Source organism: Pagrus major, chromosome 8 (genome assembly GCF_040436345.1).
Source record: "Pagrus major chromosome 8, Pma_NU_1.0".
In the NCBI taxonomy this organism is placed as follows: Eukaryota; Metazoa; Chordata; class Actinopteri; order Spariformes; family Sparidae; genus Pagrus; species Pagrus major.
This window is the reverse complement of record NC_133222.1, coordinates 7,006,335-7,027,203: the sequence shown is the minus strand read 5'-3', so window position 1 is coordinate 7,027,203 and position 20,869 is coordinate 7,006,335. Positions and strand designations below refer to the sequence as shown.

At 39.5% G+C, this 20,869-nt stretch overlaps 2 protein-coding genes across 2 annotated transcripts; one reads left to right on the top strand and one right to left on the bottom strand.

Annotated features, from left to right (window-relative positions):
• The first annotated feature begins 1,093 nt into the window (after window positions 1-1,093).
• Window positions 1,094-7,553, top strand: LOC141001314 (kelch domain-containing protein 10-like). The gene is made up of 10 exons (XM_073472346.1): window positions 1,094-1,324; window positions 1,999-2,091; window positions 2,254-2,475; window positions 3,510-3,664; window positions 3,753-3,901; window positions 4,006-4,090; window positions 4,167-4,233; window positions 4,319-4,366; window positions 4,450-4,589; window positions 5,264-7,553. The coding sequence occupies exons 1-10, from the start codon at window positions 1,243-1,245 to the stop codon at window positions 5,471-5,473; spliced, it is 1,251 nt and encodes a 416-aa protein (XP_073328447.1). The 5' UTR covers window positions 1,094-1,242; the 3' UTR covers window positions 5,474-7,553.
• Window positions 7,541-18,846, bottom strand: LOC141001313 (uncharacterized). Its single transcript, XM_073472345.1, has 20 exons — window positions 18,686-18,846; window positions 15,747-15,905; window positions 15,544-15,650; window positions 15,323-15,431; window positions 14,861-14,977; window positions 14,711-14,772; window positions 13,771-13,923; window positions 13,458-13,649; window positions 13,256-13,355; window positions 13,032-13,173; window positions 12,696-12,879; window positions 12,394-12,493; window positions 11,083-11,216; window positions 10,937-10,968; window positions 9,801-9,913; window positions 9,532-9,677; window positions 9,350-9,444; window positions 9,197-9,275; window positions 8,986-9,094; window positions 7,541-8,724 (listed from the first exon to the last, which is right to left on the bottom strand). Exons 1-20 carry the CDS (start codon window positions 18,753-18,755, stop codon window positions 8,651-8,653), a joined length of 2,277 nt encoding a protein of 758 aa, XP_073328446.1. The 5' UTR covers window positions 18,756-18,846; the 3' UTR covers window positions 7,541-8,650.
• Between the last annotated feature and the right edge of the window lie 2,023 nt (window positions 18,847-20,869).

Genomic DNA, 20,869 nt, shown 5'->3' with positions numbered 1-20,869 from the left:
GTCCATAATTTAAGCTATATAGAAAATGTTGTTTGTACTTTGCTTAAGTTAATCTTTCTTTTGTCAGGTAATATGTCACCATGAGGTCCTGTGACATTAAATTCAGTGGAGCGACAGTAACTGAGAGACAACATCGAGGCTTTACAAGTGACAACTCAACACATTCACTTTGATGCCTATGTTTCACTTACTGAGGGATATTCCTCACACCTTGTGAATCTCTGGTATTTGACATCAGATGACAACCTATTTTGTGACAGTTTTTCTACCAAGAATGTCAAACGTTTATCGCTTACAGCTTTTCATTTGTGAGAATTTGTTGCTCTCACGCTGTCTTATGAGACTGTGAAGTTAATATCTTTGGATTGCAGTCGGGCTGCAACTAATGATTATTTTCACGATTAATCATTTAGTCTTTTTAATATAAAAAAAATTGTGAAAAACGCTTATTAAAATTTCCCAGAGCCCAGAGTGACGTCTCAAAATTGCTTCTTTTGTCCAAAACCCAAAGAGTCTTTAATCTTAGAAGACAAAGAAAAGCAGAAGAAGATACTTTTTTTTTTGCTTGAAAAATGACTGAAATGATTAATCAATTACAAAAATAGTTAATAATAATAATGATAATAATAATCATAATACTACATTTTATTTGTATGGCGCTTTTCACGAGACTCGAGCACACTTTAAATGTGAACAAAAAAGCAATACACTAGAAAAAAAATCTAAAAAACACATCATACAACATTAAATCTGGCAACTAATTGTCTTTTGATTGCCCTCCAGATTTTTGACTGTTATTTGGACAAAAAATAATTGTGATGGACATTTTTGACTATTTACTGACATTTCTGTTGGATCAAGAAAATAATCTGGAGCATAATCAATAACATATTATTTCACTTTTCTATTAGACTCATTTTTCTTTAAAAAAAAGATTATATTTTTATGTTTCTTCTATGTTTTAACTGTTATTTACACGGACAGCTTCAGGCCCCTGCAGCCTTTCAGAACTATAAACAACACCATGTGGCTCTTGAACGCATCACGGAGGGTCCCGCCTCCTCTGATTGGTCAGCCGAGGCCAGCTGGCTGTGACGCGGCAGCAGCAGCAGGTGTGGACGCTTGTTGTGTCTTTAGCTTTGCTGAGATTGCTGGAGCCCGCAGTCTCATGCCACTGCGTTTGGGCAGACTGAAGCGGGTCGTCATCCAGGTCCAGGTCCAGTGAACCCTGTCTGTGTCAACATGTCGGCCGAACCTGACGGAACCTTCAGTCAGCTCAACAAGTTTGAGAAACTGTCGTGGAGGCCCTTCGTCCGCGACTCAGGTTTGTAAACAAAGCTCACTCCTCTGCGTGAGCAAACAGAGGAGCAGATGTTGATCCAGATGACATTACTCATCGTTTATTTTGTCTTCGTGTGCACCAGGATACTCATTTGTGTGAGTAAGCGACGTGGTGTCATGTGTGTCGTCAGGCTAAAAGCTAGCTAGCTAGCTAACGTTGCTACGGAAGCCAGCAGGAGTTAGTGAGAGGATGAGCACCTAGCAGGCTAACACAGCGCTATTGTTGCTGTTTATTTTGGTTAAATAAATATTCACACTTAAAAGACTTGATAGAAAATAGAGGGATGAGCATTAGCAGTAGCTTCTGCGCATGTTAGCTTTAGCACACTGATAACAATCCAGGAAACGTCCTGTACCTGCAAATACAAGCTTAATGATTTATAAGAAGTGTGCCAAACGGCCTTCAGCTCCACACAGTGTTTGCCAGCAGAAATGACTATTAACTAGCTAAATAAAAAAGCTTGAAACTGGAGACAAAAACACTGAAGAACCACTCTGAATGGCAACTACTAGTTCTGGTGATAAACATTTTAACCTGAAACTCTCAAAGACAAAAGGCTCCAGTGTCCTTTAACCAACATGTGACAGACAGGCCCTGACACTAAGTGTACATATTTTTTCCTCTCCCACATCTGTTGTATGGTGACTGACTGACAGGCTCCAAGAAGCGGGCACGGTGGCTTCAGGCTCGACGCATCTTCTCCCCGTCCTGCCCCAACCTGCGGATCCCCAACAGGTTCCTGAGAGAAGGTGCTGAAACAACACGATGTCGCAATCAGACTGTTTTACCTCAGAAACAGGGAGACTGATGCCAGATAATCTGATCCTTCTTCCGTAAAATGCGTAACTGTAGTGTTGTAAAACTCATCGCTTGCATCATTTCCATTTCCTTTTGTCTTGACCGTCCCTCAGGTCACTGTGTGCCCCCCGCCCGCAGCGGACACCGCTGTGTTGCAGACAGCGCCAACCTGTACGTGTTTGGAGGCTACAACCCAGACTTTGAGGAGGCAGGCGGGTCAGACAACGATGACTACCCTCTTTTCAGGGAGCTCTGGCGGTTTCATTTTGCCACAGCCACCTGGCAGCAGGTCCGCACAGAGGGTTACATGCCCACAGAGCTGGCCTCCATGTCAGGTGAGGACCGATGTGCACGCACCCACTTGTGCTCATTTAGAGCCGGTTACTGGTCTTGTTTAAAGGTATGCTGCTGACCCCTGGTAGGACTATGGCGTAATGTTTGTAGTTGATAGTTTCAGATTATCCTACTGATCTACAGGTGGCAGTAATGCACCAAAAAAACAATGCAGTGTTCCAACAAGGGCAGGGAAGACAATGAGTTAACAAGGTGCACATCCCAAGTCTCCTATTTAATATTTCCTCACTCCTTGCTTGAACCACAAGCTCCGCCATCTTGCAGGCCGCTCATGCTTCTGCTCTGAGGAGCGAGGAGGGATCTCTATGAACGAGGATACACGAGATCATCCACAGCCCCTACATCTGGCACGTGACATGACATCACGTGATGACACCTCAGAGGAAGGGGATCTCTCTACTCTTCCCCTCTCTCTATGCATGGTTTACTTTGTGGGAGGGACTGGGATGAAAGAAAGGAGGACAACATGGATGCAATTAAAGAGACTTGGGGTGAACCCATAAATGTAAACAATGAAGTTTCAATCAAGAAAAATCTGCTTTTCAGTTGTTTTAGGTGGAAGCAAATGTATTCAACACAGGTGTTAGAGCTCAGGACACAGACAATGAGCTTTGTTGAGTGAATGTAAACAGAAGCTTTGTTTGTTGGCAAGAAAACTCCACAGGGCTCCTTTAATGCTTTCTATTTAAGCTGTCTGACAAACTGTGAACAATCAGTGGGTTGACATGCGCTCAGTAACGAGATTAGAGTCAGCCTTCAGGGATTTAATGCCGTAAACTGTCTTAGTTTGCACCTTGCGAAACTCCGATTTCACAAGACGACATTTGGAAAACCTTTTTATTTGATTGTTTTGAAAGATTTTATTGACTACATAGACATGTGGTTTTGTCTCCTCATCTTAAGACTTTTTGAAAGTCTTGAAATTATTTGTAGATTAATTGATAACTGATCGATCAGTGGTTTCAGTCATTTTTCAAGTAAAAATATCAAACATTTGTCTCTCTCGCTCTTTCAGCTGTTTTACACGGCAACAACCTGCTTGTGTTCGGCGGCACTGGGATTCCATTCGGTGAAAACAACGGCAATGACGTCCATGTTTGTAACGTTCAGTACAAACGGTGGAACCTGCTCAACTGCAGAGGGAAGAAACCCAACAAGATCTACGGACAGGTAACTGTAGCTGGATTAGATTTACAGATATTAAGACCATGACGTATGTGTAGCTTTGCATTCAAACGACAAACATCTCCATTTTCAGGCAATGATCATCATAAACGGCTACCTCTATGTGTTTGGAGGGACAACGGGCTACCTTTACAGTACTGACCTGCACCGGCTGGACCTGACCACTAGAGAGTGGACACACCTCAAATCCAACAACGCACCCTCAGATCTTCCTGAAGAGAGGTCAGAAAGAAGTCATAGTTTAAACGGCTCCAGTATGTGTGACCTACAGTGAATCACTAGAACATTCATGAAGATAGACTGAAACTGAATGCATGATTTTACAGGTACAGACATGAACTAGCTCATGACGGACAGAGAATATATATTTTAGGAGGTGGGACTTCCTGGACGTCGTATCCTCTGGACAAGGTGAGAACGAACGAGTTCAGGTGAAAGATTTGACAGAATAACGGTGTGTTACTAAAATTCTGTTTGTCTTCATCAGATTCACGCGTATAACCTGGAGACAAATTACTGGGAGGAAATCGTCACCAAGCCTCATGAAAAATTAGGTTTGTCATCCATCTTTTTTTTTTTGCTGAATAGAGGATTTCAAGATCACACGTTAATTAACTTTATTTGTCATTATCATGACAGGATATCCTGCTGCCCGCCGCTGTCACAGCTGTGTGCAGGTGAAAGATGGTAAGGAGTATTTCACACAGCCTTACCTGGACACCAGAATATCATTACACATGAAGAATATCTCACTCTGTCTCTTCCTCCAGAGGTGTTTATATGTGGAGGATATAATGGAGAGATGATCCTGTCTGACCTGTGGAAGATCAACCTGCAGACTTTTCATTGGACCAAGCTGCCCGCCGTCATGCCAGAACCAGCCTACTTTCACTGTGCTGCTGTCACTCCGGTTAGTTTAACATCATTCAGACAGATTTCTCTTCTGCACCGAGGGACAGAACAAATCTACTGAAATTGTAAATGCTGTTGGACTGATCAGGACTCGTCACCATTTTCATTAATAGTTTATTATCTGATTAATTATTTAGTCGGTAAAATGTCAGAACCCGTGGTGATCTTTTATCTGACAAACAGCCTACTAGGGCTGCAACTAAAGAACGTTTTCATTATTGAATAATCTGCAGATTATTTTTACAGTTAATCAATTAATAATTTACTTGGTAAAATGTTGAAAATGAAATATTCTCATCAGAATTTACCAGTGCCCACAGTGACGTCTTCAAATTGACTTCTCATTTACTTTTTATTCATCATAAATGACAAAGAAAAGCAACAAATCCTCACATTTAAGAAGCTGGAACCAGCAAATGTTTGACATTTTTGCTTGAAAAATAACTGAAACACTTAATCAATATCAACACAGTTGGTAATTAACTTTCTTTGGATCGATTAATCGCTGCAGTTTTACAGCCCAAAAACCAAAGATAGTCAATTTACAGTAAGACAGAGACGAGCCTCATGTTAGTCCTCACGTTAGTAAAGCTGAAATCACAGAATATTCAATTCAATTTCAGAGTTGATTGATCAGTTTAAGGTTAATTGTTTTGTTACTTTCTCCTTCAGGCTGGCTGTATGTACGTCCACGGCGGTGTCGTCAACATGTCCGGGAACAGGAGGACGGGCTCTTTGTACAAAGTGTGGTTGGTGGTGCCCAGCCTGCTGGAACTGACCTGGGAGAAACTGCTGAAAACTTTCCCTCACGTAGCCCAGCTGTCCACCCTTCAGCTGCTCAGCCTGGGACTGACACACACACTAATTCAGCGGCTCAAATAGAGACCGAAGGAAGCGGTACGTGACGCAACAGCACTGACTCAAAAATCGCAGGTAACCTGGCGGGAAAAAAAAAAAAGGACAAAAAAGTTTTTCATGATGTCAGATGGTTATCAAACAACTTTGAATGCCTTTTAAACTGTAGTCTTATTTAAACGTGTGCTTTTTTTTTTTTTTTTAAGGAAAGAATTCATAGATTTTAGTTTGCACGCATCAACCAGAAGCCATGCATCCACCAAACTCACTGTAGTATACTTATTTCCACCTCCAGGTACTTGCTCTTGTCATTTTTGGTACTTTACCACCGTCAGAAACTTGTGCTGCATGAGCATGAACAGTTCAATGTTCCAAAGACCATTTCTTGAAGGCGAAATGAATGTTTGCTTCTAGAGATCTTCTTGTTTCACAATCGCTGAAGCGACTATGATGCTGAACACAGTTGCCATCTTTGTCCCACGTTCAGTCAGCTGCTGCTACTCGCACTGTGATGTAGGTTAGATCAAACAGTGCTGACGTTCACTTAAATTTCCATTTAGTTAGTCAACTTAAGAGGCACGCTGCTGATGAAGCATGGACACGTTATTACTGTGATACCTCTTCACTGTCTAATTAGGTCAATTATTTAAGGAATCATGTTTTCGCCTCGAGGACTTTCTGACTGCATGCTGATACGGAGCTGTGATCATAAACAGAAGAATATTCCCCTTACATCAGGCCCTGTGGTCAGATCTTTTAAAGATACGTGAGATGGCATCACTGTGAATCTTCTTGTGCCTCTTTGATTATTTTTCCTCTTTTTGGAAACATGAGAAGAAGTTAGAAATGAATTTCCACACCTGTAGCTCCGCAGTGATTCTCAACACTTTTTATTTTGTCATTTGGTGCCTTCTGAATTTCCAAAATGTCACACACGTTGTTTTTAATATTTCTGTAAACCTGTCTTTTTTATCAACATTGTTATTTGTTCGTTGCTCTCTGAACGGTGTACGTGTAGCTGTTTTCTCCCCATGTGATTTGCCTGGTGCTCTCCACATGAGCCTCCTGTCGCTGAACCTTTCTGCTCATGATGAATCAGGAGATGCCGCTCGCAGCTAAAGACTTTTCTCTAACTTAAATTCACAGAGACCTTTTTTTATTTTTACCTATTTATTTTAAACACTGTGCTGCTGTTTAATTCTATTACAGAGTCAGTATCGTAGCAGAACGTGTTGCTGCATTTCTGTTTCACCTGCTTCGATTTCATCTTTTCAGTTCCCGCTTTATGCCTCAACTCCACTTTAACCTTTTATACTGTAACATAAGCTGCATTATTATTATTTTTTTTACTTTTTGTCTTATTTTTCTCAAATGTTTTGCTGTGGTACTTTGAAAAACAAGTGGCATGGGACTTCCGTAACTAGTCACACGGCAGAGTATGTAAGGAGTACTCAGGATGTTAAATACTGTGATCAGACTCGGTCTGTTGAGCTCCGCAAACATTCGCCAAACGGTTAAACCGACTGTAATTCTTGTGAAACTACATTTCGGTACGCTGAGATGACTTTGCTGAAAACAAATCTTTTGAGGTTGCTGTGGACTAACGAGCTAAAATACTGTAGTAAAACTCCCAGCTGCTTGTATTAAGTCAAACTTTTTTGTCAACCTCTCTTGAATTTCTTCCGAGTATCTGCAGCATTGTATGTCACATGTTCACTGTAAACTAATACTAAGCTCAAACTTACTGTATCATCATCATAACGTCCTATTTCACATTTCAAAACTCCACCTCAGTTACTTTTGATTATGTTTGACATGTTATGGCCTTATTTATATCTTATTGTGAAGCAACAGTCTGCTTCGGTACGTGCTCTGACTTGGTAAATGTACTACGTTGCTTAAGATTGAGATGTTTATATTTGCATCATTTTCTGATGTTAAAATGATCTCTTTTGCATGTCGGTATGCTGTGCATGTGACTTTACATAATCTCTTGGGAGAAAAGGTGAATGCCTCCTCAAAGGCAGTTATGGCTGTAATGTACATTACGTTTTGTAATTCCTGTCTGTACAAACAATAAAACACACAGGCAGCCAGTTTTTCAAAATGTTGTATTGACAGATTATTATTCTTGTTAAGCACAGCCAGCCATGCCTCGTTTTACAACTATATGGTGCCAGTTTAATCAAAATAATTTACTTGTATCATTAACTCTGACAGACACGAACCATTTAAAAAGTATACAAAATGTATTATCACAGTACCTTAAACAAAATAGCATTAGTGCAGATACTTTACATCATAATATCCATTTGTATTGTAAAAATACTGCTTCTCTATCTTTTCATCAGTTTACAAAGACCATAAGAAGTTATCCGTCTAAGAACACATTGTTCAGTGTGCATCTTACAGTAGGAGTGCCGACCTGAGATTAAAAGTTTAAGTTTTGTCATTTGTATAATTTAGCATAAGAAACAAAATACTCAAAGGATAGGTTCACCCAAAAATGAAAATTCAGTCATGATCTACTCTCCCACATGCAGATGGAAAGACAGGCGAAGGTTCGTAGTCTTCACGGCAAAACAGCGTTGCAGCATTCTCCTAAACGACTGAAGTAGATGGGTGCTTGTTTTAAAATGTAATAAAACAACTGAAAAAAAACAGAATCGTCCAGAGTAATCCAAGTCTCTGGAAGCCTGACATCCCAAATTAATTTGACTAACGACTTTATTGCTGAAATCTTCACTGTAGCTGCTAAGATAAAAGCGCCCTCACCCTGTCTGAAGTGGGTGCACAAGCTCAACCCAGGTCGAAGGTGCAAATAACGTCTATTCAAATCAATTTGGGATCCCGGGGCTTCCGGAGACTTGGGTTACACTGGATGAGCTGTATCGAACCATTTTATTTTTTATTTTTTTGGTTGTTTAATTTTAAAACTAGTCCCCGTCTTCTTCAGTTGTTTAGGTGAATGCTGCAACTCTGTTTTGCTTTGACGCTCCAGAAATGTTTTGTGGACTACGAAACCATCTTTCCATTGGCATAGGGGTGAGTAAATAACGGCTGAATTTTTAGGTGAACTTATCCTTTAATAATCGGCCAGTGTCATGATTTTTTGCATCAGCGTTAAGTCATAATCCTGTCAGAGTAAAATCTTGTCAACAGGGGAGTGGTATTAAATGCGGTCCTCCATGTTGCTGAGATGTGTCAGCAGCCTGCTGGAGATGGAGCGAAGTAATACATAGCCAGTAGAATAAGGTAGACGACCACCAGAGCTGTGCCTGAAGGAAAAAACAAGACCGGAAATAACACTGAATATACAAGACTGTCAGTGTTTTGTAATCCTAACATTCATGTGTGCCAAGTGACTAACTCTTCCTGAAGCCTGTTTGGCTGTTTTGACAATCCACTTGCCACATTTGTTTGCGGTCTCCTGGCGTTTTAAGAAAGAGTTACATAATCATGACCAAAACATACAATTTATTTTGTGAAAGTGCTTAAATTTTACTCTTAAAAAGCTGTACGAACTGTGTAAATCTTACCCTGAAAATAATCCGACTTTCCGTCCATGAAGATGTAGTTGACGAGAATAACGCTGAAGATACTGGCCCACAGGTGCAGGTCGCTGAATAACAGCACAAAGCCCACATCCTACCCAAAACAGAGATGGTGTTTTATTCTAGCAACTATAAAACAGCAAACAGTAGGTATTAAGATGAATGAATCTATGAAAATGAAGAAAGGGTGTCTTACGTAGAAGGCATTAAATAAGACCAGAATTGGGATCTGTAGCATGCAGACCTGAACAGCAATACAGATCCCCACCTCCAAGCTGAGGAAAGACAACTCATTTAGAATACAGATATATCTATTCATACAGAACCTTTCTAGAAAAACAGGATTTACCTGAGGCTGATGTTGTTTTGGAGTGCGAACTGGATCCCATTAACAATCTCTGGGATCTCAGGAACCATAGCGAGAACCGTCACCCCAATGAAATACTGCAGAAAGAAACAAAAACCGTTAGCACAGCCGGAGGAAACGATCAAATAAGACCTGCCTCAGCGCGCTCAGGTGCGTGTCCTGACCTGAGAGATGTTCGGCTGGTTCAGTATGGGCTGGATGTTCTCTGTGACGAGATCGGCACAAGCAGACGTGAGCACGGTGGCCATGATGAGGATGACCAGAGACCTCCAGCGTGACCAGTGGACCACTGCTCCATGGTGGCCGGTCACTGCACAGACAAAAGAGGAGATGGTGTGGTGTGTTTGCATGAGACAACTGAACCCTCACTTTATTGTAGTGTAATAATACAATTAAAATCTTTACGATTATCATGTGAGAGGGAGAAGCTCACCCTGTCCTTCTCCGACGTGAATGTCATAAATGTGGGAGTGCGTCTTCAGCGTGAATGTCAGACCAATGATGTAGGCAACAGGCAAGAGGGCAGAAACTGTGTACACCAGCGGCCTGAAGACAAGAACACACAATAAACGAGGAGAAAGAGGGTAAAACAGCTTAATGGATTCTTATACAATATATGTTTTTTTCTCTGGTCTTTTACACCTTAAATTGTAACTTTGGTATTTCTCAACCTCGATGTTATTTTCCTATGTTTTTGGATCTGAGTAATGGTGACAACATTTTTGAAGTTGGTCCAGTATTGAGTGAGACTGCGGCAGCCGCAAAAACCGGCTGCAATGTAATCCCTGCGGGCACTGTCAAAGTACAGCCACTTAAAGTGCTTGTTTATGCGACTGGCAGGCTCAGAAGTGTCAGACAACATTATGGAAAGGATCCCTACAGACATTTTTGTCAAAGATTAAAATGTTTTTTATGTTCTAACCCAAAACAGCTGCTATCGTTCTCGCAAAAGCCACCAGACTCCATTTGCAAAAACAGTGATTATATCGTCGTAAACTTGACAGAAAAACAAAATAAAACTCAGCAAAAACCACCTTGGTTCATCTGTACACTGTTCCAACAATCACCAACTTCAGTTTGGTTGAAACAAACACTTAATTCACTAAGTTAGATGTGAAAATATCGGGAGAGGATAGATCGGAGAAGCAGAATATTTTCACATCTGAGGCAGAGTGCAATTAACAGCAGTGATTACATTGGAGCCCATTTCGTGGCGGCTGTCTGCAGTTGTCTCACTCATTACTGGACACATTTATAAACTGTTCATAGACTAGCTTCAGATATATTTGTCTCCTCTGTTTTGGATTTGTTTCAAAATCAACTCAGAGAGAAAAGTGTTGAAGCCTCCTTGTTATACTTGATACTCTTGATACTTGGATGTCAGAGCTTCAAAGAGAAGAGTTTTCAAATGAACCTCTGCTCAAAGCACAATGGCAGAATTACAGCAGAAATTTTGTTTTCAATCAGTATGTTTTCTGCAAGTGTTTTTTAGGCTCCACAACTACAATCAAGGGCTAAAACATGCAAAACCACCAGTAAATAAATGAGGAAAAAAAACAAGTTTCTTACTCAACATGGTTGCGGAACAATGTACCGTTGTTCTGTAGAAAAAAAATCAGATCACAGATAATTCAGTGTGAAGTTATACATGTTTTTTTTTTTAAAAAAAACGAGACTCATTGGTTTGGGAGTTCCTCTTGATTAACTATACTGACCAGATCGTAGTGGCAGTTGTGGCAGATGAACGGCCCGCTGCTGTTACTCGTGCTGTTTCCTCCAGTGGAGTTGGTGCAGGCGTCGCACACCAGATTTCCATACGCCTTGGAGAACAGCGTGGGGGCAAACACACCTGCCGTTGACAGTCAGGCGGAGGAGTCAGTGTCAAACATTTTGGTAATGTAGCTGATTTCTGCTTCAGCGGACAGAAATAAGAAAACACCCGTACAGCCGGCTCTGTTGCTGCCACCATCGCCTAAACTTCATCGAGCGTTTTCATGTCAGATTGTTACTTTTGGGGTTGAATTTTTGATTTATATATTAACATGGGCATGGAAATAATTAACAAATGTCTTCTTTATGGGTAGAATATCCCTGAACATGTGACTTTCTTTTCTCAAGACATTGACTTGTCTCTGGTCACGTGTCTAAAAAGTCATGTTAAGCCTGGATGTGTTAAATGTAAAACTTTGAATGAAAACAGGAGCTGGACAAAGAAAACAAATGTAACTGTAACATGTGTTGCCATCAGGTGGCAGAAGCATCAACATTTTAAGCAGCTGCTACTTTTTGTTGTCTTTAGGAGGCAAAAACAACATGTTTGCATCTGGAGATTCAAGCTCCTGCTGCTGTTTCCTGTAAGACATGTCTGCGAATGACCAAACAGGTGTCCCAGTGGACAAACTGCAGCTAACTTAATGTGAAGGGATGAGTTTGTGAGTAAGTTAGGTGCCAGTTTGATGAGGGGGAGTCCCCTCAGGGAGGCGCTAAAGGACTGTTTGTTCCTGGACAAGCAGGTTCAGGAACAGCTTGTTCCCCTCGGCTGTCACCCTGCTGAACTCTGGGACTGTTTCTGTCTCACAGGCTGCTGGCTCATACATACTGCTATACTCCTGCACGTGACTGTACTATATGTACTCTCACATACTCATACATATTTATACTACAGTCTATAGTGTATATATATGATCTATAGTGTATAATGTCTCACTATTTCCATTACTTGAACTTATACCTGCACTGTATCTTAGCGTACTCTAATCTAATATCTAATATCTACCCTGTACTGTTTTTTCTGTACATATTTACATTACTCTACACTCCTTTTTGCACTTCTGGTTAAATGCTAAAGTGAGGAAAAAATCCTGGATCCGTCCCCCAAAAGTTAACCGGGTCTCTTCTAGGCCGAGACCTATCCTCCATCCAAGTTTCATGGAAATCTGCACAGTAGTTTTTGTGTTATCCTGCTCACAAACCAACCCTGCACTTCCAAAAATGTACAGCTGGTTGATGGGTATTGGTTTACTTGCCTCCTACAGAGATGAAAAGCAACGCAGAGCTCACTCCTGTAGAGCGACTGTTGAACGTCTGCTCACTGTGTCTCAGCCCTCCGATTATCATGCAGATGCCCTGAGAAAAAAAAGACAAAGCAATGAGCCTCATTCATGCTGCACAGCCTGTTTTATTGATGTGTTTGAACATGACTTGTCTTGTAACTGATTCACTGATTTAACTTCTAATTGAGTGTACAGATGTAAATAAAGTTCATTCAAACCGCCTCCAATTTCAAAGTTTTCTGTTAAAAGCTGTAAAATGAGACTGATTGACTCACGGGGATGAACAGGATGCATCCGAGCAGCGTGCCCGTCAGCGCTGCTTTAACAACTTCCTGAAGACACTTGTTGGCTGCGTGGTGACCTTTGAGCAAGGCTGTGATGTAAAAGGTCAACTCTGTGATCGAGCCAAAGCTGGCGTTCACCACCGCACCCACAGCGAAGTTACTCTGGGCGGAGATACTGCAAATGTGATGGACAAATAACATCAGAAGCACTTCATAAGAACATGTGTAACACTTTTAACATTTCTGGTGCACTACATGTAAAAGGCAACATCAACTTTGACTTCTAATGTCACTGTACAGGGTTTTAAGGAAGTAAAAACAACTCACCTGGCAATGCCCATACCAATATAATAAGACAGAGGTATGATGGAGCCGATCGCTATGGCGAACTTGACCTCAGAGCTGGCGTACTGGTTTTCTCTGTCAATATATCCAATTATCATGGCAAATATTACCAGAGGGAGGAGGTCTGAGATCGGAGTCAAGGATAACAATATGTCCTTATAAGACAAACACACAGATATACACACACATTTACTGGTAAAGGATACTGACAGCGAACACATTGATCCCATCAACAGTGTACTTGTAGTAGTACCAGTTTACAGCGTGGTAGCAGCACAGCAGAGCTCTGGTCTCATAGCCCTGAGGCTGAGGGTCAAAACAAAAAAATAAAGCAAGCATAAAACCAACGCTCTGTAATCTCTTCAGGTTTATGTGCTATGGATGATAAAAATTAGATCTTTCCCTTGCCTTCCTCCGTGAGCAGGTGGAGACGGAGACATCCTCAGGAGCCAAGAGAAGAATGACGCCCAGGGTCCTTGCGTTCATCTTGGAGACAGGGATGGTGAAGACCAGGATCCAGGAGAGGAAGCAGGCCAGGGAGTGGATGACCACCAGAGGAGGATATCCCAGCAGCAGCCACACGTAGGTGGAGAAGCGATGCTACATAACAACAACAAAAAATCCTATGATTGATACTCCATTTAGCAGAAAGTATATGCATATAAAGGTGCTCATGTGTTGTGTGTCTACATGTACTGTATATTTCACATGTGACAGTTACCCAGTAGGGAGTGCGCAGAGGTCGTCCAGGCAGCTCTGGGACCGCCACCTCTGTGGGTGAAGGCAGCAGAACTGGAGAGTTTTCTTCCGTTCCCTCTCCGTAACAATCACAGTCTGGTGCTTGCTCACAACATCTCCTCAATGTATTTCCAATCTGGAGAAACACAACCAGAGGAGCATGTTATCTCGGCCTCATTAGATCAAACAGTCAGTTGGGGCTGCAATAGCAATTATTTGCATTATTGATTGATCTGTCTTTTATTCTTTCAAATAATTCATTGTTTAGTGTATTAAATGTCAGAAAATAGTTCTGAAAATCCCCATCACAATTTTCTTAAGCTACGTCAGAGTCTTAAAACTGTTTTATTAGACCAACAGAGAAAAAACCAAAGATATCCCATTTACAGTGCTCTAGAAACAAGAGAAAAAAAGCAAATCCTCACAATTGAGAAACTGGACACTATGGATATTTTGCATTTTTGCTTGATAGGTAACGTAAATGCTTAATCAATTATCAAATTTGTTGTCAAAACTACACAATAAAAGGAAATCAAATATAAGAAAACAATAAGAAATCAAATAATATAAAAAAGAAACTAGTCAAATGAGTTAGTGTAAAAGTTTGTTCAGAGAGAAAGAATTTAAGGGAATTTTAGGACAGAAATTAAGTGACAGCAGGTAGTTTCAAGGTTTATGGAGGCCGTTACTGTGAAAGCTCAATCTCTGCTTGAATGCTAAAAGTCAGTTTGCACCAAGTTGTACAGCATATGCATTGTGCTGTGTTGCACACTTGCAGTGCTTTTCAGTAGCAGCAAGATTTCCGCATTCATGACCACAAGACATTGAGAAACAATGAGGAAACTACAAGATTCACTTTGCAGAAAAAGGGAAAAGAAACAGCAGGAGAAACGTCCCAAACATCAACTGAACCCAAACAATACCTCGTGGATCGACTTGCCAAAAGGCCACAGGAAGTAGCACGACAACTTCCAGCAAAGCTTGCCTGAAGAGTGAGAGATAAAAATGAATGAGGACACCATATTTTTAATAATAAACACTACAATTAATCCCTGTTGATTTGGCACACCTACCATATGGTATACCAGAGATAGTGATGAACATAAGCATGCCGACCAGAAAATACACCAGGGAGACCCACCAACCGAAGAGAAGCACATACACTACATTTCCACAAGTGATAAGGTGACCTAAAACCAAGAAGACAAAATATTTTTTAAAAAGGCTGACAGGTTCTCCAGCAGCCACAGTAACAACAAGTCTCCATGTAACTTATATATAAATAATAATGTTGGTTTATTACAATTTGGATGTTATTTTTGTAGTTTGTAGTAACATTTCTTCCAGTAATAGTAACATTATACTTGTGAAGATCATTGTTAATTTCTTTCCCCGTCAGATTTTGCATCTCAGTAATTACTTTAGCGAGTATGGTGTTATTAGTACAATGACAAACAATGGTCACATCTACGAAATTAAGGCTCAAGTTGTAATAAACTTTAACTATCTTTTAACACAAGCATCATAACCTGTACCTGAATGTGGTTTAATGACGTTCAGTTCAGAGTAGAGCTCTTTTACAACCTCTGACCTGACTTCAAACGGACGCTCAGTCACATGGCTCTTCCATTTTCTAAAACCAAACTGAGACAAACAGACACACACACAATTTGGGGGATCAACCTTCCTGCCTGCAGTGCTTCACCTAAATCAGTGTTGATTTATGAAGGGAAACATTTGCCTTTAGACATCTTACCCTGTAGTTGTTGACCAGTTTGTTGGCTTCCACTTCGTTCTCCGCTCTGATGGTTCTCTTGCTTTGGATCTCCACCCAGCCGTCATCACAAGCATGATGGCTCTGACCTTAAATGACAAGCAACAAGATGACGAATAAGTGTTTAAAAACACATCACATATTGGTGTTTAAGAGATCTAAATACGTTGGTGCCCAGTACTCACATGTGTGTGAAGATATGCATTTTGCTGTGCACAGAGCAGGACATACGGAGGGATGTGAAGATGGAGTGCCTGTTGAATTAGGTTGTGGGTCTCCATGCAGTCGGTCATGGATCTGTTCATGATTGTGACCTGCCTGAGGATCAAACTCCCATGGAGCATCTGCAACACCAAGCGAGAAGTAGGTAAGTAGCCAAAATATTGATCAACATGATGACAGAAATATTACAGGAAATACAGCAACAGTCCTTTTTCTGAAAAATACAAACTGCTGAAAATACAGATCATGTTGTTGTACTACTGTATTTTTGCATGAACTAGACAGTATTATTATGATATTATATTTAACCATCAGGTTATTAAAACATTTTATCATCTGATATAAATATAATTTAACTTATTGTTTTATATAGCAGTGAATTTACAATAGGGTTGCAGCAGTATACCAGTTTCAAGGTATACCATGATATGAAAATTGATGGTTTGTGTATATTTGCTTATTTACAATATTGAATCTTACCGTATTAGTTTTATTAAAGATATATTTCAAGTTTATGTTAAGTTTCATGTCTGTTAGACTTTTATGAAATTATAATGAAGCGTTTGTTCAACCAAAAAAATAAAAAACCTTCTGTTTTGATTCATTTAAGGGTCATTGTAACTAATAATTAGGATAATAAATGTGTAATACCGTAATATCATGGTAATTTCTGAGATGTTATTATACTGTGAAAATCTGATACCATTATACAAAAAAAATAGTTAAATTACCAATTTAAAAAGTTACATATTGTACCACAATAGGCCTCAAAACTAGTTGGGATGGTCATACATACACAGGTTAAACTCAGATTTAAGGTGAGCACATTTTGAGTTGAGGGGGACATTAAACATTTAATGGAAACATCATAAAACATTTTGTAATGAAATTCAGACTGCAACACAAGACAAGTCTTTGTCTTGAGAACAACGTCCACGTGTACTGACTTGATGCCAGACTGTGTCAGTTACACCCTGTATCTACAGCTCTGCAAAAAAAAAAATCAAATTAAATAAATGACCCTCCCAAACCCCCAAGGTCTGAGACTTCAGCAACAACCATCACACACATAGTATTTAGGCCTGCAATAGCACCTGACCCAGGCATAACCTCCATCGTGTGGATGTATGCATGATAATGTCTCGGGGCATATGTAGTACAACCTTCCTCTTAAGGTCAAAAAGCCTCTCTATCCATCTTTGATCTGATTACTGACTCTAACAATCTGACAACAGCTTGATTTGTTCTGCGGGGAAACCAGAGGCATGACTGCAATTATTGAAAGGGTAAAAAACATCTTGGATCATTCACTGCTCATTTTCAAGGGTTTGTCTCTCACAATACACAGCGTTGATGATTTAAATACTGACAAACCACTGGCATCATGAGACAAGAGAGCACAGAAACCACGACTTCCCCTTTTATACAGTACAAAACTGTGCCTTCACACATCAGTCTTGTTTTGTTTCCTTTTTCTTTTTTAAAATCTGCTTCCTGAAATAAGCACAAACTTTACATATTCTAAGAAGTGTTAATGATTGTGCAGCATCAGTTTATTTCACTACTCACTACTTTATTAATATCTATATTATGATGGGCATAGATCAAAGTAAATTCATGCAGTCAGGGCATTATTCATGAACTCACACTTGGTATCTTATATATATTAGACTCTTACAGATTTGGAAATTTATGAATTTTCAGATTCAGATATGTTGCTGTCATGGAGTGATGGAGAAAGTCTGGACGAGGCATGAAACAATTATTTCATTAGTCAGTTAGTAAATCAACTCATTTTGATAATCGATTCATCGTTGACACAATTTATCGAGCAAAAAATGACAAAGATCCTGATTCCAATTACTCCAATGAGAGAATTTGTTGCTTTTCTCTATTACTGTTTCGATTTTGGGCCAAAAGCAATCAGCCTTTTTATAACCTCAGTCTGGCCCTCATCCCATCATCAACCCCATCATTCATTAGTAACGTCTGGCTGTGTTGAACTGACAACCTACTTCTAAGATTAAAAAGGTGCATTTTCTCTGTACTTTTGTATACAATATATATATATTTTTAATTGTTAAAACTAATAAACAAAGCGAGTGAAAAAGACATAGGGAAAGTAAAAGTTGCCCCCTTAGGACTTTTTTTCCAAGAAGTGGTTGAATAGGTCTGCTGCAGATGTTACCTCAGAATATGGGGAACTGTGACGGTCTATTTTTTACTATTTTCTGACATTTTTTTTTATACATGAGCCTAATTAAAAATGAAAATAATAATTAAAATAAACATTAAACGCAGCCCTAGTTTGGATAGCTGCAGGTGTCTGTTTTAAAGCTGCAAACAAACTGCAACAAAAAGAGATTTCCAATGTGTATATGTGCACTTTTAACATGGACAGAGATGGCTGGCACCCCCCCCCCCCCCCCCCCCCCCCCTTCCCCCATAATGCATTTCCAAGCCCTTTACCTAACCATCATCTCTACATGCCTAACCCTAACCCCCTCAAAATCAAGTCTTAACCTTCAAACAGCATTTTGAAATTGTGAGGTCCTCACTTTCTAAAATGTCCTCACTCTGGTCCAACTTGTTCCGGTCCTCACTATGTAACTAATACAAGAACACACACACAAACACACACACATACACACTGAGGGGGGTGGGCGGACTACATCTTAATGAATAAGACGTGACTGTCCCGGTACGCAGCAGCCCGGTCCGTACACTGGACCGCCGTCTTCACCCTCTTCATCAACACAATAAATAACAGCCCTACACATGCTGACGGACTTAAAATGGAGAATGTAGTGACGGCGCTGTTAATGACACAGTCTCCTTGTTAACGTACACATAAAGTTGATTTGTATTACCACGAGATAAATATGAGCTGCAAGTCGCTCACCTTGTGCGTGTTCAGCCGGCCTCCTCCTCCGGCTGCTCGTGTCCGAGCTCTGTGCGGATGACAGGGACATCTCCGCCGGCACAAACACCTCACGGTGCGGTCTAGATCGGCTGCTCTGACCCGCTCATACTCCCTCTGAACGGACGCTGGTGCTGCTGCTGTCGCTCCGGTGCTGCGAAGTAGGCGCACTGATTCACGAGGATTTACCCCGCGTGGAATTGTGGGAAATGTAGGCAGCATACATAGTTGAGCTCCGTAAAGGGAAAAAAAACACTATAAGTAGTTACATTGAAATAGAAAAATATTTAATTGTATAAAAAGAAAATGTCCTGCATTCAACAACAAAATGTAAAAGTAGGACTTATCATTGTGCAGAATGTTATATTATTATATGTCACATAGATATTTATGTGTAAGAAGTTTTTAAATATTATAGCTGCACGCTGATCTATTAGTATTCATCAGTGTAAAAAGTCATAAAAGTTAAAAAAAAAAATATCATGTATAAATATCAATAGGCTACTACTTTGGTAAAAGTCAAAGTCTTCTCAAAATAGTATCTGATATGTAATGTGCTGAAGTATCAGATGTAATATTCTGGAAATAAATGTACTTTAGAATCAAAAGTACAAGTAAAAGTGAAATTATAGGCTACATATATTTACTGTAGTGGCGTATTTGTTCTAAATAATAATGCCCTTTGTCCAAATCAAAAACATTATCAACAAAATCAAAATCAAATAGCCACTGAGGCACTTAAAGAGTGAATCTTACGCAGGGTTGTGACAAAACAATTTTCCAGTCATTTTGGTACGGTTTTGCGGTTTATTTTCCTTTTGAGTGGCAAACAATTGACAATGGCGTCTGTGTCTCTCTTGCCCTGTCACCCTGGTAAAAAATCATAAACCCTTCCCAGTGCCTGCTTAGTCATATATATAGATTCACCTGTGCCAGTGCCTTCAAAACAAAAGCCTAATCAAATATTCAAAATCACAAAAACAATGCTACCAATATTGTAATCAAACTAATTAACTAACTTGTACTCATCAAAACATTAACAAAATAAATAAATGTTGAAATTATATTACAAAACAATGAATAGCTCCAACATTTACATGTATGTATACACTGTATGCTACTGGCAAATTAACAAATCGAATATTCAGCATTTTACTGATTACAGAATAAGTTATTTTTCGTGGATTGCAGATCAAATAAATTATTTTTAAAATTACACCACCTTGGCTCTAATACAGCAAACAAACTGCAAAGTAACTAGTAACTGAAGTTATCAAATAAATGCAGAAGAGTCAAAAGTATAATGTTTGTTTTTTTTCCAAGTGTAATGGAGTGGAAATATAAAGTTGCAGAAAATAGGAATACTCAAAGTACAAGAACCTCCAAATTATACTTAGGGAGACCTACACTTAGTGATATTCCATATCTAAAGTTTTGTATGTAAAATCTAGCACACAAAAAACACATGTGGCGAAGTACAATTACAATATTTCCCTCTGAAGTATGTGAAATTTAAATACTTTACTACAGTTCAACCTCAAAATTGCACTAAATAACAGAATGAATGTATTTTTTCCCCACCTGCAAGTTGCACAAATAAGATAGTCTGTCACCCAAATACTCAAAATCAGAGCATACCTGATGACTTGAGATGAAAATCTCACCAAGTAAGAATTTGTTTATAAGCTGGTAATTCAGCTGCTATACAATTAAATATTTGGCCTTATGTAGTGGTTGTTATTAGGGTAATACTTTATAATAACCATTATTAATAAATGATGAATTTAAAGTTAATTAAACTTTATAAGTTGTATACTTAATTAAAGATTTATCAGTTGCAACTTTTTAATGGCCATCCAAATAATGTTTTTTGATGAAATACACAGTATTTATTTGCCGTTTACGAAGTATTACAATCATCAGTTGGTAACTTTACAATAAACAATTGCTTAATAAATGGTTTATAAAGCATTTTCTTGTTTGTTAACAGTGAAATAACTATTAATTAATGTTTAATTAACGATACACTTACCATACTTAAATTGTGGTTTTTATTAAGTGTTACTGTTACCGAACTGTCCTTCTGTATTTATGTCACGTTAGTATTTAGTTGTATCCATTCACCCTCCTCCTGCAGAACACATTCACTGTTGCTTTCTGCAGCTT

Bases quoted from the DNA above. Each gene is read 5' to 3' on its own strand.
- LOC141001314 (XM_073472346.1), top strand. From the start codon at position 1,243: ATGTCGGCCGAACCTGACGGAACCTTCAGTCAGCTCAACAAGTTTGAG. The intron at 2,092-2,253 runs GTGCTGAAACAA...ACCGTCCCTCAG, and splicing joins CAACAGGTTCCTGAGAGAAG to GTCACTGTGTGCCCCCCGCC. The intron at 4,091-4,166 runs GTGAGAACGAAC...TGTCTTCATCAG, and splicing joins CGTCGTATCCTCTGGACAAG to ATTCACGCGTATAACCTGGA.
- LOC141001313 (XM_073472345.1), bottom strand. From the start codon at position 18,755: ATGTCCCTGTCATCCGCACAGAGCTCGGACACGAGCAGCCGGAGGAGG. The intron at 15,651-15,746 runs GTGAGTACTGGG...TTGTCATTTAAG, and splicing joins ATGCATATCTTCACACACAT to GTCAGAGCCATCATGCTTGT. The intron at 9,914-10,936 runs GTAAGAAACTTG...TCTTGTCTTCAG, and splicing joins TTGTTCCGCAACCATGTTGA to GCCGCTGGTGTACACAGTTT.